Here is a 16,850-nt window from a genome sequence, read left to right on the forward strand (position 1 = left end):
GTTTTTCTGACCTTGATAGTTCCCTAATAGTAATCTCCTCAGCTGAAAAGAATCTTTTTTGTTCAGAATGTACCTTGGATTTTGAAAGAAGATCTGGTTTTATTTCCTTTGTGATTTATTGTATAAAAAAGCCAAATACAAAAGAAAATAACAATGCTATCTATGCATACCAATTAGACTTTGAATTCCTTTTGTTAGGGTTTTATGTATCTATATATCTATATGCATGTGTATGCATATATACAGTTTGCACATATATATCATATACATGATATGTATGGATGTATGTGTGTATATATATATATATATGTATGTATGTATGTATATATTGACATTTCATTTATCTGTAAGACAGCCTTGTCTGAAACATCCAGAACAGTGCACACAGGGTACCCTACAAATATCTGTTGTCCAACTTGAGTTGAGCCCAAACTGCTGAATGATAATTCTTTTACCTTCTCTTGACTCTATTACAAACAGCACTGCAGCTGCTCCAAACCTTTTTTTTCTCAAGTCACCTATATCTCCACCTCTTCATTCCCTCTCAGTAGAAAATCTCACTTCCTATTTTCACTGAAAAAAAATTGAAACTGTCATGAACTCCCTTACTTCTCTGATTCCACATTCCAAATCACCTCAGCATAATTCTTCATCCGTTCTTAATCCTTACCTTTCTTTTTTTAAAAAACATTTAATTTTAGTTTACATCATTCAGTTCCACAAGTTTTTGAATTCCAAATTCCTCCCCCCCATGGCAGCATGCAATCTGATATAGGTTCTACATACACCTTCACATTAAACACTAGTCAAGTTGTAAAGAAGAATTATAACCAATGGAATGAACAAGGAAGAAGAAACAAAACAAAATGAAATGAAAAAGAGAGAGAGAGCAAATAGTTTGCTTCAATTTGCATTCAGACTCCATAATTCTTGCTCTGATTGTGAATAGCCTTTTCCATCATGAGTCCTTTGTAGTTGTCTTATAACCTTGTATTACTGAGAAGAACCCAGTATATCAAAGTTAGTCATCACAGATACAATGTGTCTATAATTGTGCACAATGTTCTCCTGGTTCTCCCCTCACTCAACATCAGTTTATTTAAGACTCTCCAGGTTATTATGAAGTCTGTCTGCTCCTCATTTCTTATATCATAATAGTATTCCATTACATCCTTGTACCACAACTTATTTAACCATTCCCCAATTGAAGGGCATCCCTTTGATTTCCAGTTCTTTGCCATCACAAAAAGAACTGCTATAAATATTTTTGTACATATGGGTCCTTTCCCCATTTTTATGATCTCTTTGGGGTACAACCCTAGAAGTGGTATTGCTGGGTCAACCTTCACCTTTCTTCTACTGTGTTTGATACTGTTGACTTCCTTTTCTTATACATACTTTCTTATCCCTGTTTTTTGAGATTTTTTTTTTTTTTTGTGATACTGCCATGATTTCCCCTGCATTTGAGACATATTCTTTGTGGTCTTCTTTGCAAAGTCATCATCCATCAGCTGCCCTCTATGTTAGTTGTGCCTGGGACTCCATCCTGGTCCCTCTTTTCTTAATTCTGCTAACGGTGCCTCTTAAACCTTCCTGACATCCTTATTTCTTATGTGGATATCATCACGCCCTGAGCCACTCAATTCAGGAGTCTATCAGTAAACACTGACTCAGCAGTATGCCTCAACTTGCATTATCTAAACAGTTGCCAAGTATTGTGCCATTCTCTCTCCTTACACTGAACTTTCCATCATTTCTCACTTGGACTATTGTAGGAGTTTCCTCATTGTCTGTCTCCATCTCCTAACTCCTTTCCCTAAACTATTCTCCTCCCCACAGCTTTCAACTGAATATTCCTAAATCACAATTCTGATCATTTTACTACTGTGCTCAAGAGACTTCAGTGGCTCCCCTGTTGCTTTCAGGATAAGATACAAACTATTCTGACATTTACAACCCCTTCCCATATGTCTCCAGCTTATCTTTCCAGGTCATTTTTATATTGCTTTACTACATACATTCTCCAGGCTGTCCAAATTGGCCCATGTTCTATTTCCTGTGTATGACAATTCCACCTCTATGCCTGTTCACAGACTATTCTTCCCATATGCTTGGAATGTTCTCTTTTCTCATTTAATGACCCTTGGAATCCCTAGTTAAGCTCCTTCAAAAAAGACTTTCCTCATTCCTTCAGTTGTTTGTGCTCAACCCCTAAAAATTATCTGTTTACTTGGTACTTATCTAGTATTTACTCATATATAAACTTGTATTCTCAGGGAAGGAAATATCATACCTCTGAATTTTTGTCAGCAATGATTAGCTCATAATAAAAGTGCCTTAGAAACCCTTATTAATTGATTAACTTAAATTTTTCTTCAGGCAAAGAGTGTAATGACTATATTGCTAAAAAAAAATACATTTGTCTCTGCAGAAAACTTTCTCAGTCCTTCTCTGTCCCTGTATAATGAGTTGCCAAGTGAAAAGTTTTTGGGACATAGTGATAATATAGGCCTTATATACATACACATGCTTCTATATAATATAGAAAGCTTAAAAAAAAAGAAAGCTTAGCAGCAGTCATAGTTAACACTGGATGCCCAAGAACTGACAAAAGAAATGAAGGAAATCTTGATAAGGGAAGAAAGAAGGCAGAGAAAAAGAGTAAAGAATAGGTACATTTTGTGAAAGATGGAATAGTGGCAAATTTCCCAAGGTACCACAAATTATCCACCTTTAAATGAAGAAAAAGAATAAAAGATGAAAGAATGAATTCAGGGAAATTCTATCCTGTATCTGATCTTATCAAAAAACGAAGAACTGGTTGGCTTTGTGGCAATTATGGGGACATTGAGGCAAAGTGATCTTTTCATGTTAGAATTTGGGGTAAAGGAGAACAAAGTTGGGAAGTCACACTTTGTCCCCTAGATTTGGGGAGAAAAGACTTCAAAGGCTTTAGAGAAAAGATAGGCAACAATCTTATTATGTAAAATTCTGTAGGGGAAGGCAGAGAATTTTATTTATTGTTCTCAAAAATGAAATTCAGAAGACAAAAAGAGAAATAATTTCAACTTGGAAGAAATATGGGATAGGGTGGAGGTGAAGGGAGATGAATGGTAACAGGTGAGGTAACAGGGTGAATAATAAAGATATTAGTATGGTCTTAGAAGAATATCATCAAGAAGCTCAAAAGCACAGGTTTGCATATGTGTTTTAAGTTATTTATGGAGAAAAGGAGGATCAAAGAAGGAATAGGTCTGCTTCCTGGGTTGGGTAGGAATATGATAACTGACAACAGAGGGAAGACTTGGAGCTGCTCTAGCTATTATTTTGCTTCTGTTTTCCCTACCAAGATGGATGATCTTTGATCTGGAAATTAGCCATTTGGAAGGTTTGATACCTAAGGTGAATAAGGAGATAGTAAAAGAGCTCAGAGTTTCCCTTGATGAAGTAAAGTCATGTGGTCCAGACAAGTTGAACAAAAAGCAAGTGTGATTCCTGAGTCTGTGGTCAGTAACCATTAAAAGATAGTCAGCAATGGGAGAAGTACCACAAGATTGGAATAAGTCAAATGTCTCATCTTCAAAAAAAAAAAGGGGGAACAAATAGGGTCAGCAAATTCTAGGCCAGTGAACTTAACTTCGAATTCTAGAATTATTATATAAAAGATTGGTCGATGAACTCCTAGAAAAGGGAAACAGTTATCACGATGAGCCACCATGACTCCATGAAGAAAAGGTGTAAAGACTAAGATTATTACTTTCTTTGGCAAGATTACTAAATTGGTAAACTAGGAAAATGCTGTCAGCATTATCTTTGCTTGCCCCTAAACACTGCACCTTCTCCTCCATTACTACTGAGAGCAACATAATCCTCCCTATCCACCAGGCTCAAAACCTAGATGTCATCTTCAGTTCCTCTCTATCTCTTACCCCTCATATCCAATCTGTTGTCAAGGTCTGTCAATTTCACATTTGTGATATCTCTCAAATGTGTCCCCTTCTTTCCTCTGATAATTTCTGCCTCTCTAGTACTTGCCCTCATAACCCACTCCTGGATTATTTTAACAGCTGACTACTGGTTCTGCTGTTCCATGTTAACCCTCTACTCAGTAAAGTCCTGACTCCTTTTCCCTCCGGAATCAAATACAAATCCTGTTTGGCATTTAAATCCCATCATAATGTGGCCTCCTCCTTTATTTCTAGTTTTCTTACCCTTTCAAAGCTTTACTCTACAATATGTGCTCTTTGATCCAGTGACACTGGCCTCCTTCCTGTTCCACAAACAAGATCCTCTATCTCTGGACTCTGGGTCTTTTTATGTGGCTGTTCCCCATGCCCAGAATGTTCTTCCTCCTCATCTCTGCCTCCTAACTTCCTTTAAATCTCAACTAAAATCCCATCTTTTACTGGAAGCTGTTCTCAATTCTTAATCCTAGTGCCTTCCCTCTCTTATTTCCTGTTTATCCCATATATAGCTTGTCTGTACACATTTGTTTGCTGGAACTCCTTGAGGGCAAGGATTATCTTTTCCTTCTTTTTGTATCCCCAGCATTTAGTACTGTACCTGGTATAAAGTAGGCACTTAAATGTTTATTGACTAACTGGCATGATTTACCTATATTTTAGTGACATATTTAAACAGATCTCTTGTTATCCTTGCATACAAGTGTAACACCAATCATTGCAGCACACCTGAGGACTGTTGCTATGAATAATTTTAAGGGTCTAATCACATAGTATAATGAAATATCTATTTATTCAGCAATAAACTAAAGCATAACATTCATAACAACATCCTTAACCAAAACATATCATTCACATATATGTATATATATATACATATCATAACACTCAGTATATAATATAGTGCATAGATATATCATTGCATTCAGTAGCATTTCCCAAAATACTTGTTTACACAATTAGGGGGTCCCAGGCTAGGGGCATCCCTAGCACAACATATTCTTAAGGGGTAGCCGAACATACAAATGCTGTCCATCCCTAAGTCATAATAAGTAATAATCTCCTCAATCAATACACAGTGTCCAAGTAAAGTCCTCTCTCATCTTGACTTGAAGCTGACTTCTAAACCCCATGACTCCTCCTTTTTGGGTCGCCCACTCCCAGCTTTTGCCTGGGTTCACACACAGGCAGCTCTTTGCTCCTGCTCCTTAGCCATGGGACTACTTCACTCCAAGCTCTTCCTGCTTCTGCCTGACAGCAGGCTCCATGGGCTCCTACCAGCAGCTCCTGTTTCTAGGAAAACAAAGCTTAACAGGGGTATAGCAAAGGGGTGAAGCCAAGATGGCAGAGTAAAAGCAGGAACTTGCTTGAGCTCTTTCCCAAATCACCTCCAGATACCTGTAAAAAATGACTAAACAAATTTTAGAGCTACCAACCTCACAAAATGACAGAGTGAAACACATCTCCAGCTGAAGACAGCCTGGCAGGCTGATAGAAAGGATCTATCACACTGAGCTAAGAGTGGAGCACAGTACTGCATGAGCTGTGCTGGCACAGAGCAGTCTGAGCAGGCCTCAGGGGACTGAATCAATGGCAGCTGTGGTGGTTTCCAGACTTCTCAACCCACAAATGCCAAAGATAAAGTAAAAGGTCAGTGGGAAAACTATTGGACCTGGGTGAGAAAAGAGTGTGGTCTGACCTCAGCCCCAGGGTGGCAAAGGTGGCAGCAGTGGCAGTAGCAATGGCAGCAGCAGTAGCTGCTTCCAGAGTTCCAGTCCCACAGATAGTGTGGGAAATCAAACAGCTGATCAGAGGGCAATTGCAGGGATGTCTTTGCTGGCACTGAGGTGGAATTCTCTTGCTTTGTGCTGCTTGAATTTGGGTCGCAGTCTTGGGTGGCAGTCCTGAGATGAAGTGAAGCGCTGGTGTGGCAGAACTTGTGAGGGCTGTGGAGAGGAAGTCTTCCTCATGGTTCTGAGGTAGAAAAGAGTGCTTGTAGTCATCACAGACCAGACCACAGGCCAGAAGAGGAGTAAGCACCTCTCCTTTGATCATGTCACCTTAGAAGAACTGAAAATTTTACAGGTGCCTAGAAGTAGCTCTGACAACAACTGCACAAAACCCCAGAAATTTAGGACAGAGTGCTCTCCACTCTGGAAGCAGAGTCCTACCTTTTCAAAGAGCTCCAAAATCAAGTAATTGACTGGGAAAATTAACAGAAGAAAATGACACCTTAAAAAATATTCATTTGCCAATGAGAAGAAGAATGCCTTAAAAAGCAGAATTGGCCAAATGTAAAAGAAGGTCCAAAAGCTCCCTGAAAAAAATAATTCCTTCAAAATTAGAATGGAATAAATGAAGCTAATAACTTTATAAGAAATATATAAGAAATCAAGATATAAAACAGATCCCCCCCAAAATGAAAAGAATAGAAGGCAATGTGAAATACCTCATTGGAAAAACCATTGACCTGGAAAATAGATCCTGAAGAGATAGTTTAAGAATTATTGCATTACCTGAGAGCCATGATAAAAAAAAAGAGCCTAGACATCATCTTTCAAGAAATTATCAAGGAAAACTGCCCTGATATTCTAGAATCAGAGGGTAAAATAGAAATTGAAAAAACTCACCAACTACCACTTAAAAAGATCCCAAAAAGAATACTCTTAGGAATATTGTAGTTAAATTCCAGAGTTCCCAGGTCAAGGAGAAAATATTACAAGCAGTCAGAAAGAAACAGAGTATTGTGGAAACACAATCAGGATAACATAAGATCTAGCAGCTTCTACATTAAGGGATCAAAGGGCTTGAAAGATGATATTCTGGAGGTCAATGGAGCTAGGATTAAAACCAAGCACCTACCTTGCAAAACTGAGTATAATAATTCAGGGGGAAAAATGGATATTCAATGAAATACAGAGGACTTTCAAGCATTCTTGATGAAAAGACCAGAGCTGAACAGAAAATTGGCTTTCAAATACAAGAAACAAGAGAAGCATGAAAAGGTAAACAGGAAAGAGAAACCATAAGGGACTTATTAAAGTTGAGCAGTTTACATTCCTACATGGAAAGACAATATTTGTAACTCATGAGATTTTTCTCAGTATTAGGATAGTTGAAGGGAATGTGTGTGTGTGTTTGTGTGTGTGTATAGATAGAGCACACTGGATGAGTTGAGTATGAAGGGATGATATCTAAAAAATAAAATTAAGAGGTGAGAGGAATATATTGGGAGAACGAGAAAGGGAGATAGAATAGGGTAAATTATCTCACATAAAAGAGGCAATAGAAAGCTGTTACAATGAAGGGGAAGAGCAAGGAGGTGAAAGGAAGGAGGTAAAAGGGAATGAGTCAACCTTACTCTCATTGGATTTGGCTTAAGGAAGGAATAATATATACACTCAATTGGATATCTTACCCTACAGGAAAGTAGGGGGGAAGGGTATAAGAGAGGGGATGATAGAAGGGAAGGCAGATTGGGGGAGAAGGTGGTCAGAAGGAAACACTTTTGAAAAAGGACAGGATCAAAGGAGAAAATAGAATAAATGGGGGCAAGATATGATAGAGAGAAATATAGTTAGTCTTTCACAATATGACTACTATGGAAATGTTTTGCATAACTACATATTTATTACCTCTATTGAATTGCTTGTCTTCTCAATAAGGGTAGGTGAGTAGGGAAGAAGGGAAAGAATCTGGAACTCAAAGTTTTAAAAACAAATGTTAAAAAATTGTTTTTATATGCAACCAGGAAATAAGATATATAGGTAATGGGGTATAGAAATCCATCTTGCCCTACAAGAAAGTGAGAGGGAGTGGGGTAAGGGGGGGAATGAGGGGATAGAAGGAAGGGCAGACTAGGGAAAGGGTAATCAGTATGCATGCTGTTTTGGGGTGGTGGTAGGAAAGAGATGGGGAGAAAAGTTGGAACTCAAAATCTTGTGGAAATGAATGTTGAAAACTAAAAATAAATAAATTCTGGGGAATGGGCTTAGCCTCCTTCCTGTGGGCAGATCTCCACTCTTCAGCTCAATTCACTCGTAAAAAGTAATATACAGGGCTTCTGTCTGAGAAATTAACACAGATGACCTGTAGTGCCAATGCAATAATCACAGCACTGGCCTTGACTATAAATATGCCAGCATAATTATCAATCACAAAATATAACAGACTCTTCATATAGAGGACAGAAACAAAACATTTATGTAAGCACCAGAAAACCAAATCCCCAAACTAGAAAGCTGAATCCATCATATTAGCAAACAAGTTAATATACCATAACACCACAGAGAGCCATACCATCCTTTAGCCTTCCCACAAACAAACACTGAGAAGCCTAATTGTCTTTCCAGTTGTATCTTCTCCTCCCTCAATCTCTTAACTGCTCTGACTCCTAGTTTCCTGTGGGCTCTGCTCCACCCTTCAGCAAACTCCTCCCACCACAGACTCCATGTGATTACATTCAACCTATTAGGGGACAGGGAAAAATCTTCAAATCAGGGAAGGTCTTCAAATTCCCTTAGGCTTATTAAGGGGCAAGGAAGATCTTAAAATTCCCATTATCATTACATCAACAGACAGGGCTTCTTTCTGAGAAATTAACACAGATCAACAGAAGGAACACAAGTATCATATTCTTTCTGTTAGGCTTCCCCACAAGCAAGTTCCCCTAGCCCACTCATGCTACCTTCTCTCTCTCAGCTCTGCTCCTCTCTCTACTTTGTCCTCTCCCTCAAAGCAATACAATATATACTTTTTCCAATCAAAGAGTCTTGTTCAACCCAAGACTCTTAATTTAATCAAAGGCAAGACAGAATCAAAAGCACTTGATTGGCTAAAAATCCAGAAAAACAGAAAAAATTTCTATTTTGCTTGCTATTTTACTAGGTGGGTTAATAGTACAGATTAATGGATTTTGTAGTGACTGAATAACTCTGCCAAAACAGTTGTCATAAAAAACTTTATTTCTACAGGCAGCTGGTGATTCAGTGGCTGTACTTCTGGGCCTGGAATTGGGAAGACCTCAGTTCAAATCCAGCCTTAGACACTTATTATCCGTATAACCCTGGGCAAGTTGCTTAACCTCTGTTTGTCTCAGTTTCTTCAACTGCAAAATGGGGATAACAATATTACTTCTCTCCCAAAGTTGTTGTGAGGTTCAAATGAGATAATATTTGTAAAGCACTTAAGCATAGTTCCTGGAATTTAGTGATACTTTATAAATGTGAATTATTGTTATTATTTGGGAGACATTCAGTTGAGTATCCCAGGGATCTGGATGTGTTCTTAAGCAATTTAACATTTTTCACGATAATTTGAATACAGGTATTGATGTCATGGTTACTGAATTTGCTTATGACAAAACTGGGAGGGGTGTCCAACAGTGAATGTAGGATTAGAATTAAAAAGATTTTGAAAGGCTAGAACATTGGACTAAATTTAGTAAGATGAATTTTAGTAGAGATAAATATAAATTCTTTCTCTTGGGTTTTAAAAAAAATCAGTTTCACAAGGACAAGGCAGAGAATAGATAGCAATATTTTAATTAATAAATTAATTAATTCATTATAATAGCAAATATTTCATAAATAATAATTCATATTATCAATTGATATAATTTATTTATAAAATTATTAATTAAATTGTATAAATTAATAAATAATGGGTATTAAAATAAAAATAATAAATTATAATAATTTAATTAATAAAAATGTAGGTCTTAATGGACCTTGAGCTCAATAGGAATCAGCATTATGGTATAGGAACCCATAAAGCTCATGCAACTAGGATTAGGAAAAGAGGGATAGCATCCATAGCATCATAGCTTTAGAGCTGGGAGAGAACTAGAAATCAATAAACTTTAACCTCCTCATTTTATAGATGAATAAATAGGAAGGAAGGAAGGACAGTTTTCAAATGCTTTCCATGTGTGAAGCACTGTGCTAAACTCTGGGAATACAAATGGAAAAGCAAAATGTTCTAATGAGGATAACAAGCATGTAGGAGATTGAAAGTCAGCTTGGAAAGGTTTCATTGTCTCTTGACCCAACAATTTCACTGTTGAGAATATACCTTGAAAGTACTATAAAAAACTATATAAGCATTATCCATCAATGTAAAAAACTAGAAACAACCTAAGTGTCCAACAAGAAAAGAACTGTTAAAGTGGGGTCATTGATATATTAAAATGAACCAATATATGGGATAAAAAGAACCTGGGAAGATCTCTATGAAATAATGTGAAGCAAAAAAAACAACAAAAAAACAGAAGTAGAAGAATGGAGTATATACTATATCTATCTATCTATATGCACATACACACACACACACACACACACACACACACATATATATATATATATATATATATACATATACTTATACATATAAGAAGAAAAGTGAATGAGAATGGATGGAAAACAATCCTGATAAGGACATAAGAGCAGAGGCTCTTATTTTTTGTGTGTCATAGACCCCTTTAGTAATCTAGTAAAACATTCTGACCCTTTCTGAGAATAATATTTTTAAATTCATAAAGTAAAACATATATCACAAAAAAAATCAATTATATTGAAAAAAAAATGAATTCAGCCCAGATTAAGTATCTTGACTTGAGTGACTGTAAAATTATTGTGATACTTTATAAATTGATATTAATTTAAATGTAAGTAGTTACTAAATAATTTTAGCTGTATTATTCAGTGTTAATCCTTGAATAAAACTTTTTTTAATGTAAATTTTTTCCACTTTTGTAAATTCATGATCATAAAAGGTTAAGTGAAGTGCACAGATCACACAGGAGGCAAGATTTGAACCTAGGTCTTCCTGACTACAAATCTAGTGCTCTATCCATTGTACCATGCTGTCTCAATTCAAAAATAAGGAGGTGATAATTCTACTCTGTCCTGCATCAGTTAGACTTCATGAAAAGTTTTGGGTTCTTGTCAGTATACCACAGGTTAGGATGGTCATTAAAAAGCTTTAAATGATTCAAAGAAGAGACATCAGTATTGTGAAGAGCCTTAATTTATGCCATGTGGGGATCAATTAAAAAAAAGTAAGAGTACAGTTTTTAGGTTAGCCTGAAAAATACAAGACTTAAGGGGAATTTTCTTGATAATTGTTTTCAAGTGTTTGAAGGTCTGTCAGGTAGAAAGGAGATCAGATTTGTTCCCCTTGGCCCTTAAAAGGAGAATCAGGAGAAACAGGTAGAAGTTGTCACCCCAAAAAAGGGGGGTACATTTAATTTTGGTTAAAAGAAAAAATTCCCAGTGACTAGAATTGTCCAAAATTTGAATGGGCTATTACAGGAGATAGTGGGGTCTCCATTCACAGAGATCTTCAGGCAAATGTGGGATGACCATTTATTGAATATGTTATAAAGGGGATATTTTTTTCAAGTATGGATCAGAGTAGATGGCAATTGAGATTCCTTCCAACTTTGAAATTCTGTGATACCTCTTAATACTGGAGCCTTTGAAGTATATCATTTTTTTTTGAGTAGCTAAGGATTTTTGTGATTGGGAGGGGTGAGAAAAATGAAGGGTTATTGTTGAACACAAGAGCTCAGAAACTTAATACTTGATTTTATTGGAATTTTACCTGTTTTTCTTTTTAACCTATGTACAACACTCAGCACAGTTATATAGTCTGAGTTCCTAAGAAATATTATTTGTTGGTTAATAATAAAATTGGGTTACTCTATAGTCAATGCTGTTATAGACTACCTGTTTGTATTTCCATTCTGATGAGGAATGATCAAACTTTTTAAAACTTTTTTTTTCTTTTACTGAAACCTACTAAAAGACCTTATTCCAAAAATGGACTGTGTGAAGTGTCTCCTAGAGTCAGAAAATTGTATTCAAAAAGTGATGGTGTGAAAAACCAAAGATGAAACATGAGCTTTGTTTATACTCTGTTTATGGTGCTCTTTCCCTCCCAAGAAGGCCTAACATTCTTTCTTTGTTGATTTTAAATCTTATGCTTTGTGCAATGCCTCATGGAAGTATACCACCAAATGCAAAGAACAACTATGGGGTGAGTCAAAATTGTTAGTGTACCTATTAAAGAAGGATAGTATTAGGTCCTAAGCATAAATGTCTGTTCATGTATTCCTGAACTGAGCTTTGGAAGTGGCAGATGGTACATAGCAGTAAGAAGAATTTGACTTTGAGCACAGGAGCTTCCTAGCATTCCTGAGGGTGAAAAATAAATTAGTCAAGGAACTAAGAGTATATTTAGATTTAGGGAAGAGTTCTGGACAATTAAAAAAAATTTGGTAAGTCTAAATAAGATTAGTCATTGAACCTATACTTTTTTAGGAGACTCCCAGATGAGGAAACTCCATCTACCAAAAATAGATTAATGTCTGTTCCATACCTTAAAATCTTAAAGAGCTCTTAGACCACTGACAGCTTGAGTGACTTTCCCAGGGGCCCTCAGCCAGTAAGCAGCAGAGGCAGTAATGAACCCTGGTCTTCCTTTCTATATACTATGCTATGCTACCACTCAAGGCTTAAAGTATTTCAAAATAAAAATTAAAAACATCATCAGAATATTTCTTCTTCTTAGTGACCTTCTTGAGAGTAATATGCCTTGTAGTGGAACCTCTGGGTCAATGATTTGGATATTTTAGTCAATGTAATTTAAGTCAAAGATTCCAAGTGGTGAAAGTGAGAAGGAAGAACATTCCAGACATTGGAGACAGACAGTCAGTGAAGCAGAGTAGTAATGGCTTGTAGTATGAGTTAAAACTAGAAGGCCCTCCTGGCTGGACTGTAACTTAACCAGGTTGTGAAGAACTTTAAATACTAAGCAGGAATTCATTTTTGATCCTAGAATTGAGAAAGCCCCTGGTGCTTATACCATAGGAGAGAGACATAGGCTGACCAGTGCTTTAGGAAAATTACTCAGCAGCTATTTGGAGGAGAGATTAGAGTGGGGAGAAACTTGAGGTGGGGGAGACCAATTAGGAAGTTATTGCAGTCGTACATAGGGAAGCCCTGAAGTGGAATGATGACCAGGCAACTTGAAAGAGATTGTTGAGGAAAAACAAGATTTACCCACAGAGTAGACCTATTGAACAAATAAGAGTAAGCAGTCAAGGCGTTCAGGCACCTGAGTACCTGGAAGGTTGGTGGTGGTGCCCTCATCAGTAATAGAGGAATTCAGAAGAGGAGTGGACTTGAGATTCCTATGTGGCCTTCAGTTTGAAATGTCCAATAGGCAATTGGTGATGTTTGACTAGAGCACCCAAGAGGGATTAGGGATGGGTATCTAGATCTGAGGTATCTTCATAGAGACGATATTTGGACTGTGGAAATAAATCTCCAGGTGAGAGACTATAGAGAAAAAAAGAGAAGAGAGCACAGGACAGAGCTGTGGAAAACTAAGAAGAGCTCTGACAGGTAAGAGGAGAACTAAATGAGAAGGGTAATGAAAACCCAAAGAGGAGAGAGTAGCCTAGAGGAGAAGGTGATCAACAGCATCAGAAGCTACAGAGAGGTCAAGAAGAATGTTACTTCTTTATAGTCTGGATTTTGACCAGATCATTTAACCAAAACAGCTCTCTCCAAAGTTACTAATGATCTCTTAATTCCAGTGACCTTTCTCAAGCCACATCTTTCTTGATCTCTCTCTGCAGCTTTTGGTGCTGTCAGTTACCCTCTTCTCCGTGATGTTCTCTTTTTGCTCTAGTTTCCATGACGCTACTCTCTTGGTTGTCATATCTATGTGACCTCTCCTTGATATCCTCTGCTAGATTTTCCAGTTCATGCTAATTACAAGTAGCCCACAATGCTCTGTCCTGAGCCTTCTTTTCTCTATATACTATTTCACATGGTGAGCTCATCAGCTCCCATAAATCCAATTATCATCTTTTTTTTTTTTTGCTTATTGGAGGGCAATTGGGGTTAAGTGACTTGCCCAAGGTCACGTGGCTAGTTAAGTGTTAAATGTCTGAGGCCGGATTTGAACAAAGGTCCTCCTGACTCCAGGGCTGGTGCTCTATTCATTGTGCCACCTAGCTGCCCCCCCCCCCAGTTATCATCTTTATGCTGGTGATTCTTAAAGCTACTTATCTAGTCCTAACTACTCTGCTGATCTCCAGTTTCATATCTCCTACTGCCTATTGAACATCTCAATCTGGATGTCCCATAGACATCTTAAATTCAGTATATCCAAAGCTGAACTCATTCTCTAGTCCCCAAATCCTTCCACCCACCTTCCAAACTTCTTTTCCTGTCAAAGTTATCCCCATCCTCCCAATCACCTAAGCTTGCAACTCAGGTGTCATCCTCAGCAACTCACTTTCTCTTTCCCTTAAATCTAATCTGTTACCAAAACCCATAGATTTTGATCTTTGTAATATCTCTTGTATATATTCTGTCCTCTGAAACTGCCACCACCTTGGTATAGACCTTTACCCTCATGCCTGGACTATTAGAATAGCCTGCTGGTTAGTTTTCCTATCACAAGGCTCTCCCCATTCCAGTCCATCTTCCATTCAGCTGTCAAAGTGAATTTCCTAAAGCACAGGTCTGACCATGTCACTCCTCCCCAACCTCTCTCCCTCCCCACCCTCGCAATAAATTACAGACCCTCTGTTTGGCATTCAAAGCCCTTCATAATGTGCCCTGTCTTACCTCTCCAATCTTCTTATGTGGCTTGCTTATTGTTTCTTGCAAGATACTCCATCTCCTGACTGAACATTTTCAATGATTATCCTCCATGCCTCGAATGTTCTCCCTCCTCATCTCTGCCTCTTTGATTTCTTGGCTTCTTTCAAGTCTCAAGCCTTTTCCAACCCATCCTAATTTTAGTGCCTTTCCTTTGTTGATTATTTCCATTTATCTTATACATAGCTTATTTGTATATAATTGTTTACATTTTGTCTTCCATATAAGATTATGAGTTCCTTGAGTCCAGGGCTTATCTTTTCTGTTTCCTTGTATAACTCTTAGCACATTGCCTAGCAAATAGAAGGCACTGAATAAATGTGTATTGGCTTACTGACTAAGAAATCCTTGGTAAACATGGAGAACATTCAATTGAATTAACTGGGGCATTGGCAAATATCAACCACCAGTAGGTGATAAATTTAGATAGAATGAACCTCAGAAAATTCACCAAGTTTTCCTATTCCTACCTTTTCTAGCTTTGAAAATGGCTAATCAATCAACAAACATTTATTAAGTACCTACTATGTACCAAGCATAAGTGATGCAAAGTGATTTCTTTAAAAAAGCAGAACTCTATTATTGTGTGATGCTCTCACTGTCATTTGAAGTGTTCTTTATTGTAGTTGAGTTTTCGAAAGTACAATTTTTGTTTCAATTTATTACTTCATTTTATTTTGTCTTTTGCAGGCTTTGCCTTCCAAAGAAACTCCATCACCTTCAACCTGGAATACTTGTGATCACAATGCAAAGTCTGAGATACTAAAACGACATGTACCAGAGCTAGACTCTTCTTTCCATTCTGTTTTATCATTCCCATCAGGTAAACCTCCTCATAAAGAATTTCCAAATAGACTAACAAAATTTTTCCAATGTTGAAATTTGTTCAGCTTAAATGTAATATCTGTAAAATTATTAAAGTTTTCTTCTCAAGAATTCTTTTATCCTTATTTACTAGGTATTGGAAACATACAATTTCTCAGAATTTGACTAATATTCATTGACTAAGTTAGTATTCTAGCTCTGATTAATAAATTCATGACATACATATTAGAAATCAATTTATTTTATTTTGGTATGAAGGCTCTAACTTTTGATTTCTTTTTGAAATAGTTAAATCTTTAACATTTTTTGCTAATGCTGTCTGCAATATCAGAATATGTTTTTCAATGATGGGAAAATGCGATTTTCTTCCTTACTCTTTGGACTATTTTCTTTTTAGTAATCTGAATTCTTAATGTAATATTATTCATAGATATACTTTTCCTAACCAAATAATTTTAGTGGACTGTATATTGTCCTGAGTTTTTCCAAAGATGGAATAAGATGATCTCTGCCATCTGTTATGGTAGATGACAATCTTTTGTTATCTTGGAGTTCTTAAAAAGATTCTCTTAATCATGGGGTGTCTATAGCCTTTGACCTAATTAAAAAGAGTGCTGAATGTCTATTGGATACCCCTGTGTTCTTACTTTCTGCTGCTCAGAATTTTCCATCCTGGACCACTGCCAAGTATTTGGAAAATGAAAACATGTCTTGCCTTCCCTACCTGCATCAGCCATTCCAAGATCAGCGGTTGTATGGCATAATGGATAGAGTACTGGATCTGGAGTTTAGAAACTAGGGTTTTGGTCTTGTCTTACATGTGACCATGGTCAAACCAATTAAACTCTCCTAACCTCAGTTTCATTAGCTCTAAAATGGGGATAATAATACTTATACCACCAACCTACTACACAGGATTGTTGTGAAGAAAGAACCCTGGAAACATCAAAGTGCTCTAGAAATGTCAGGTATTACTCAAGAGTTTGATCAAATAATCACCATGAGTTATTTATTCTTCTCTACATTAGGAACTTGAATGTTAATTTTATTTCTCACATTAGGCCAGAGCTTTGATTATTTTCTTAGGGCTTCTTGACCTGGGGGTCCAAACTTTTTTATCCTTTTCCTTCTATGTGGGATCCCTGAGATTTTTAGAAAAAGCTTTATTAACAACTACACCTTACCTTTTACATTTCTCACCTTTAACTTCCTGTCTCATGAAAAGACTTTTTATTAAACTTTCATCCAAGTGAGAATCACTTTGGTTCTTAACATGTATTTATACTTTTTCAAGTATCTCTCCTCGAAGATTTTCTCCATGGTAGACACTACATCTGTCAGAAGGATTAACAAAATGCCCCAAAGCCTTTTACTTCTTGACTATCCT

The 16,850-nt window shown here is 36.9% G+C and overlaps 1 protein-coding gene across 10 annotated transcripts in view; it reads left to right on the forward strand.

The window, feature by feature from the left end:
- The window catches only part of KANSL1L (KAT8 regulatory NSL complex subunit 1 like), a 171,006-nt gene that overhangs the window by 123,269 nt on the left and 30,887 nt on the right, over window positions 1-16,850 (forward strand). For all 10 annotated transcript variants that reach the window (XM_069075237.1, XM_069075238.1, XM_069075229.1 and 7 more), the window contains one exon: window positions 15,329-15,461. In XM_069075237.1, the coding sequence (XP_068931338.1) occupies window positions 15,329-15,461 (133 nt within the window). The remainder of the gene's footprint in view (window positions 1-15,328; window positions 15,462-16,850) is intronic.

Source organism: Petaurus breviceps, unplaced genomic scaffold, assembly GCF_028583685.1.
Source record: "Petaurus breviceps papuanus isolate PSGF00001 unplaced genomic scaffold, PetGlider_PUasm1.0 90903, whole genome shotgun sequence".
In the NCBI taxonomy this organism is placed as follows: domain Eukaryota; kingdom Metazoa; phylum Chordata; class Mammalia; order Diprotodontia; family Petauridae; genus Petaurus; species Petaurus breviceps.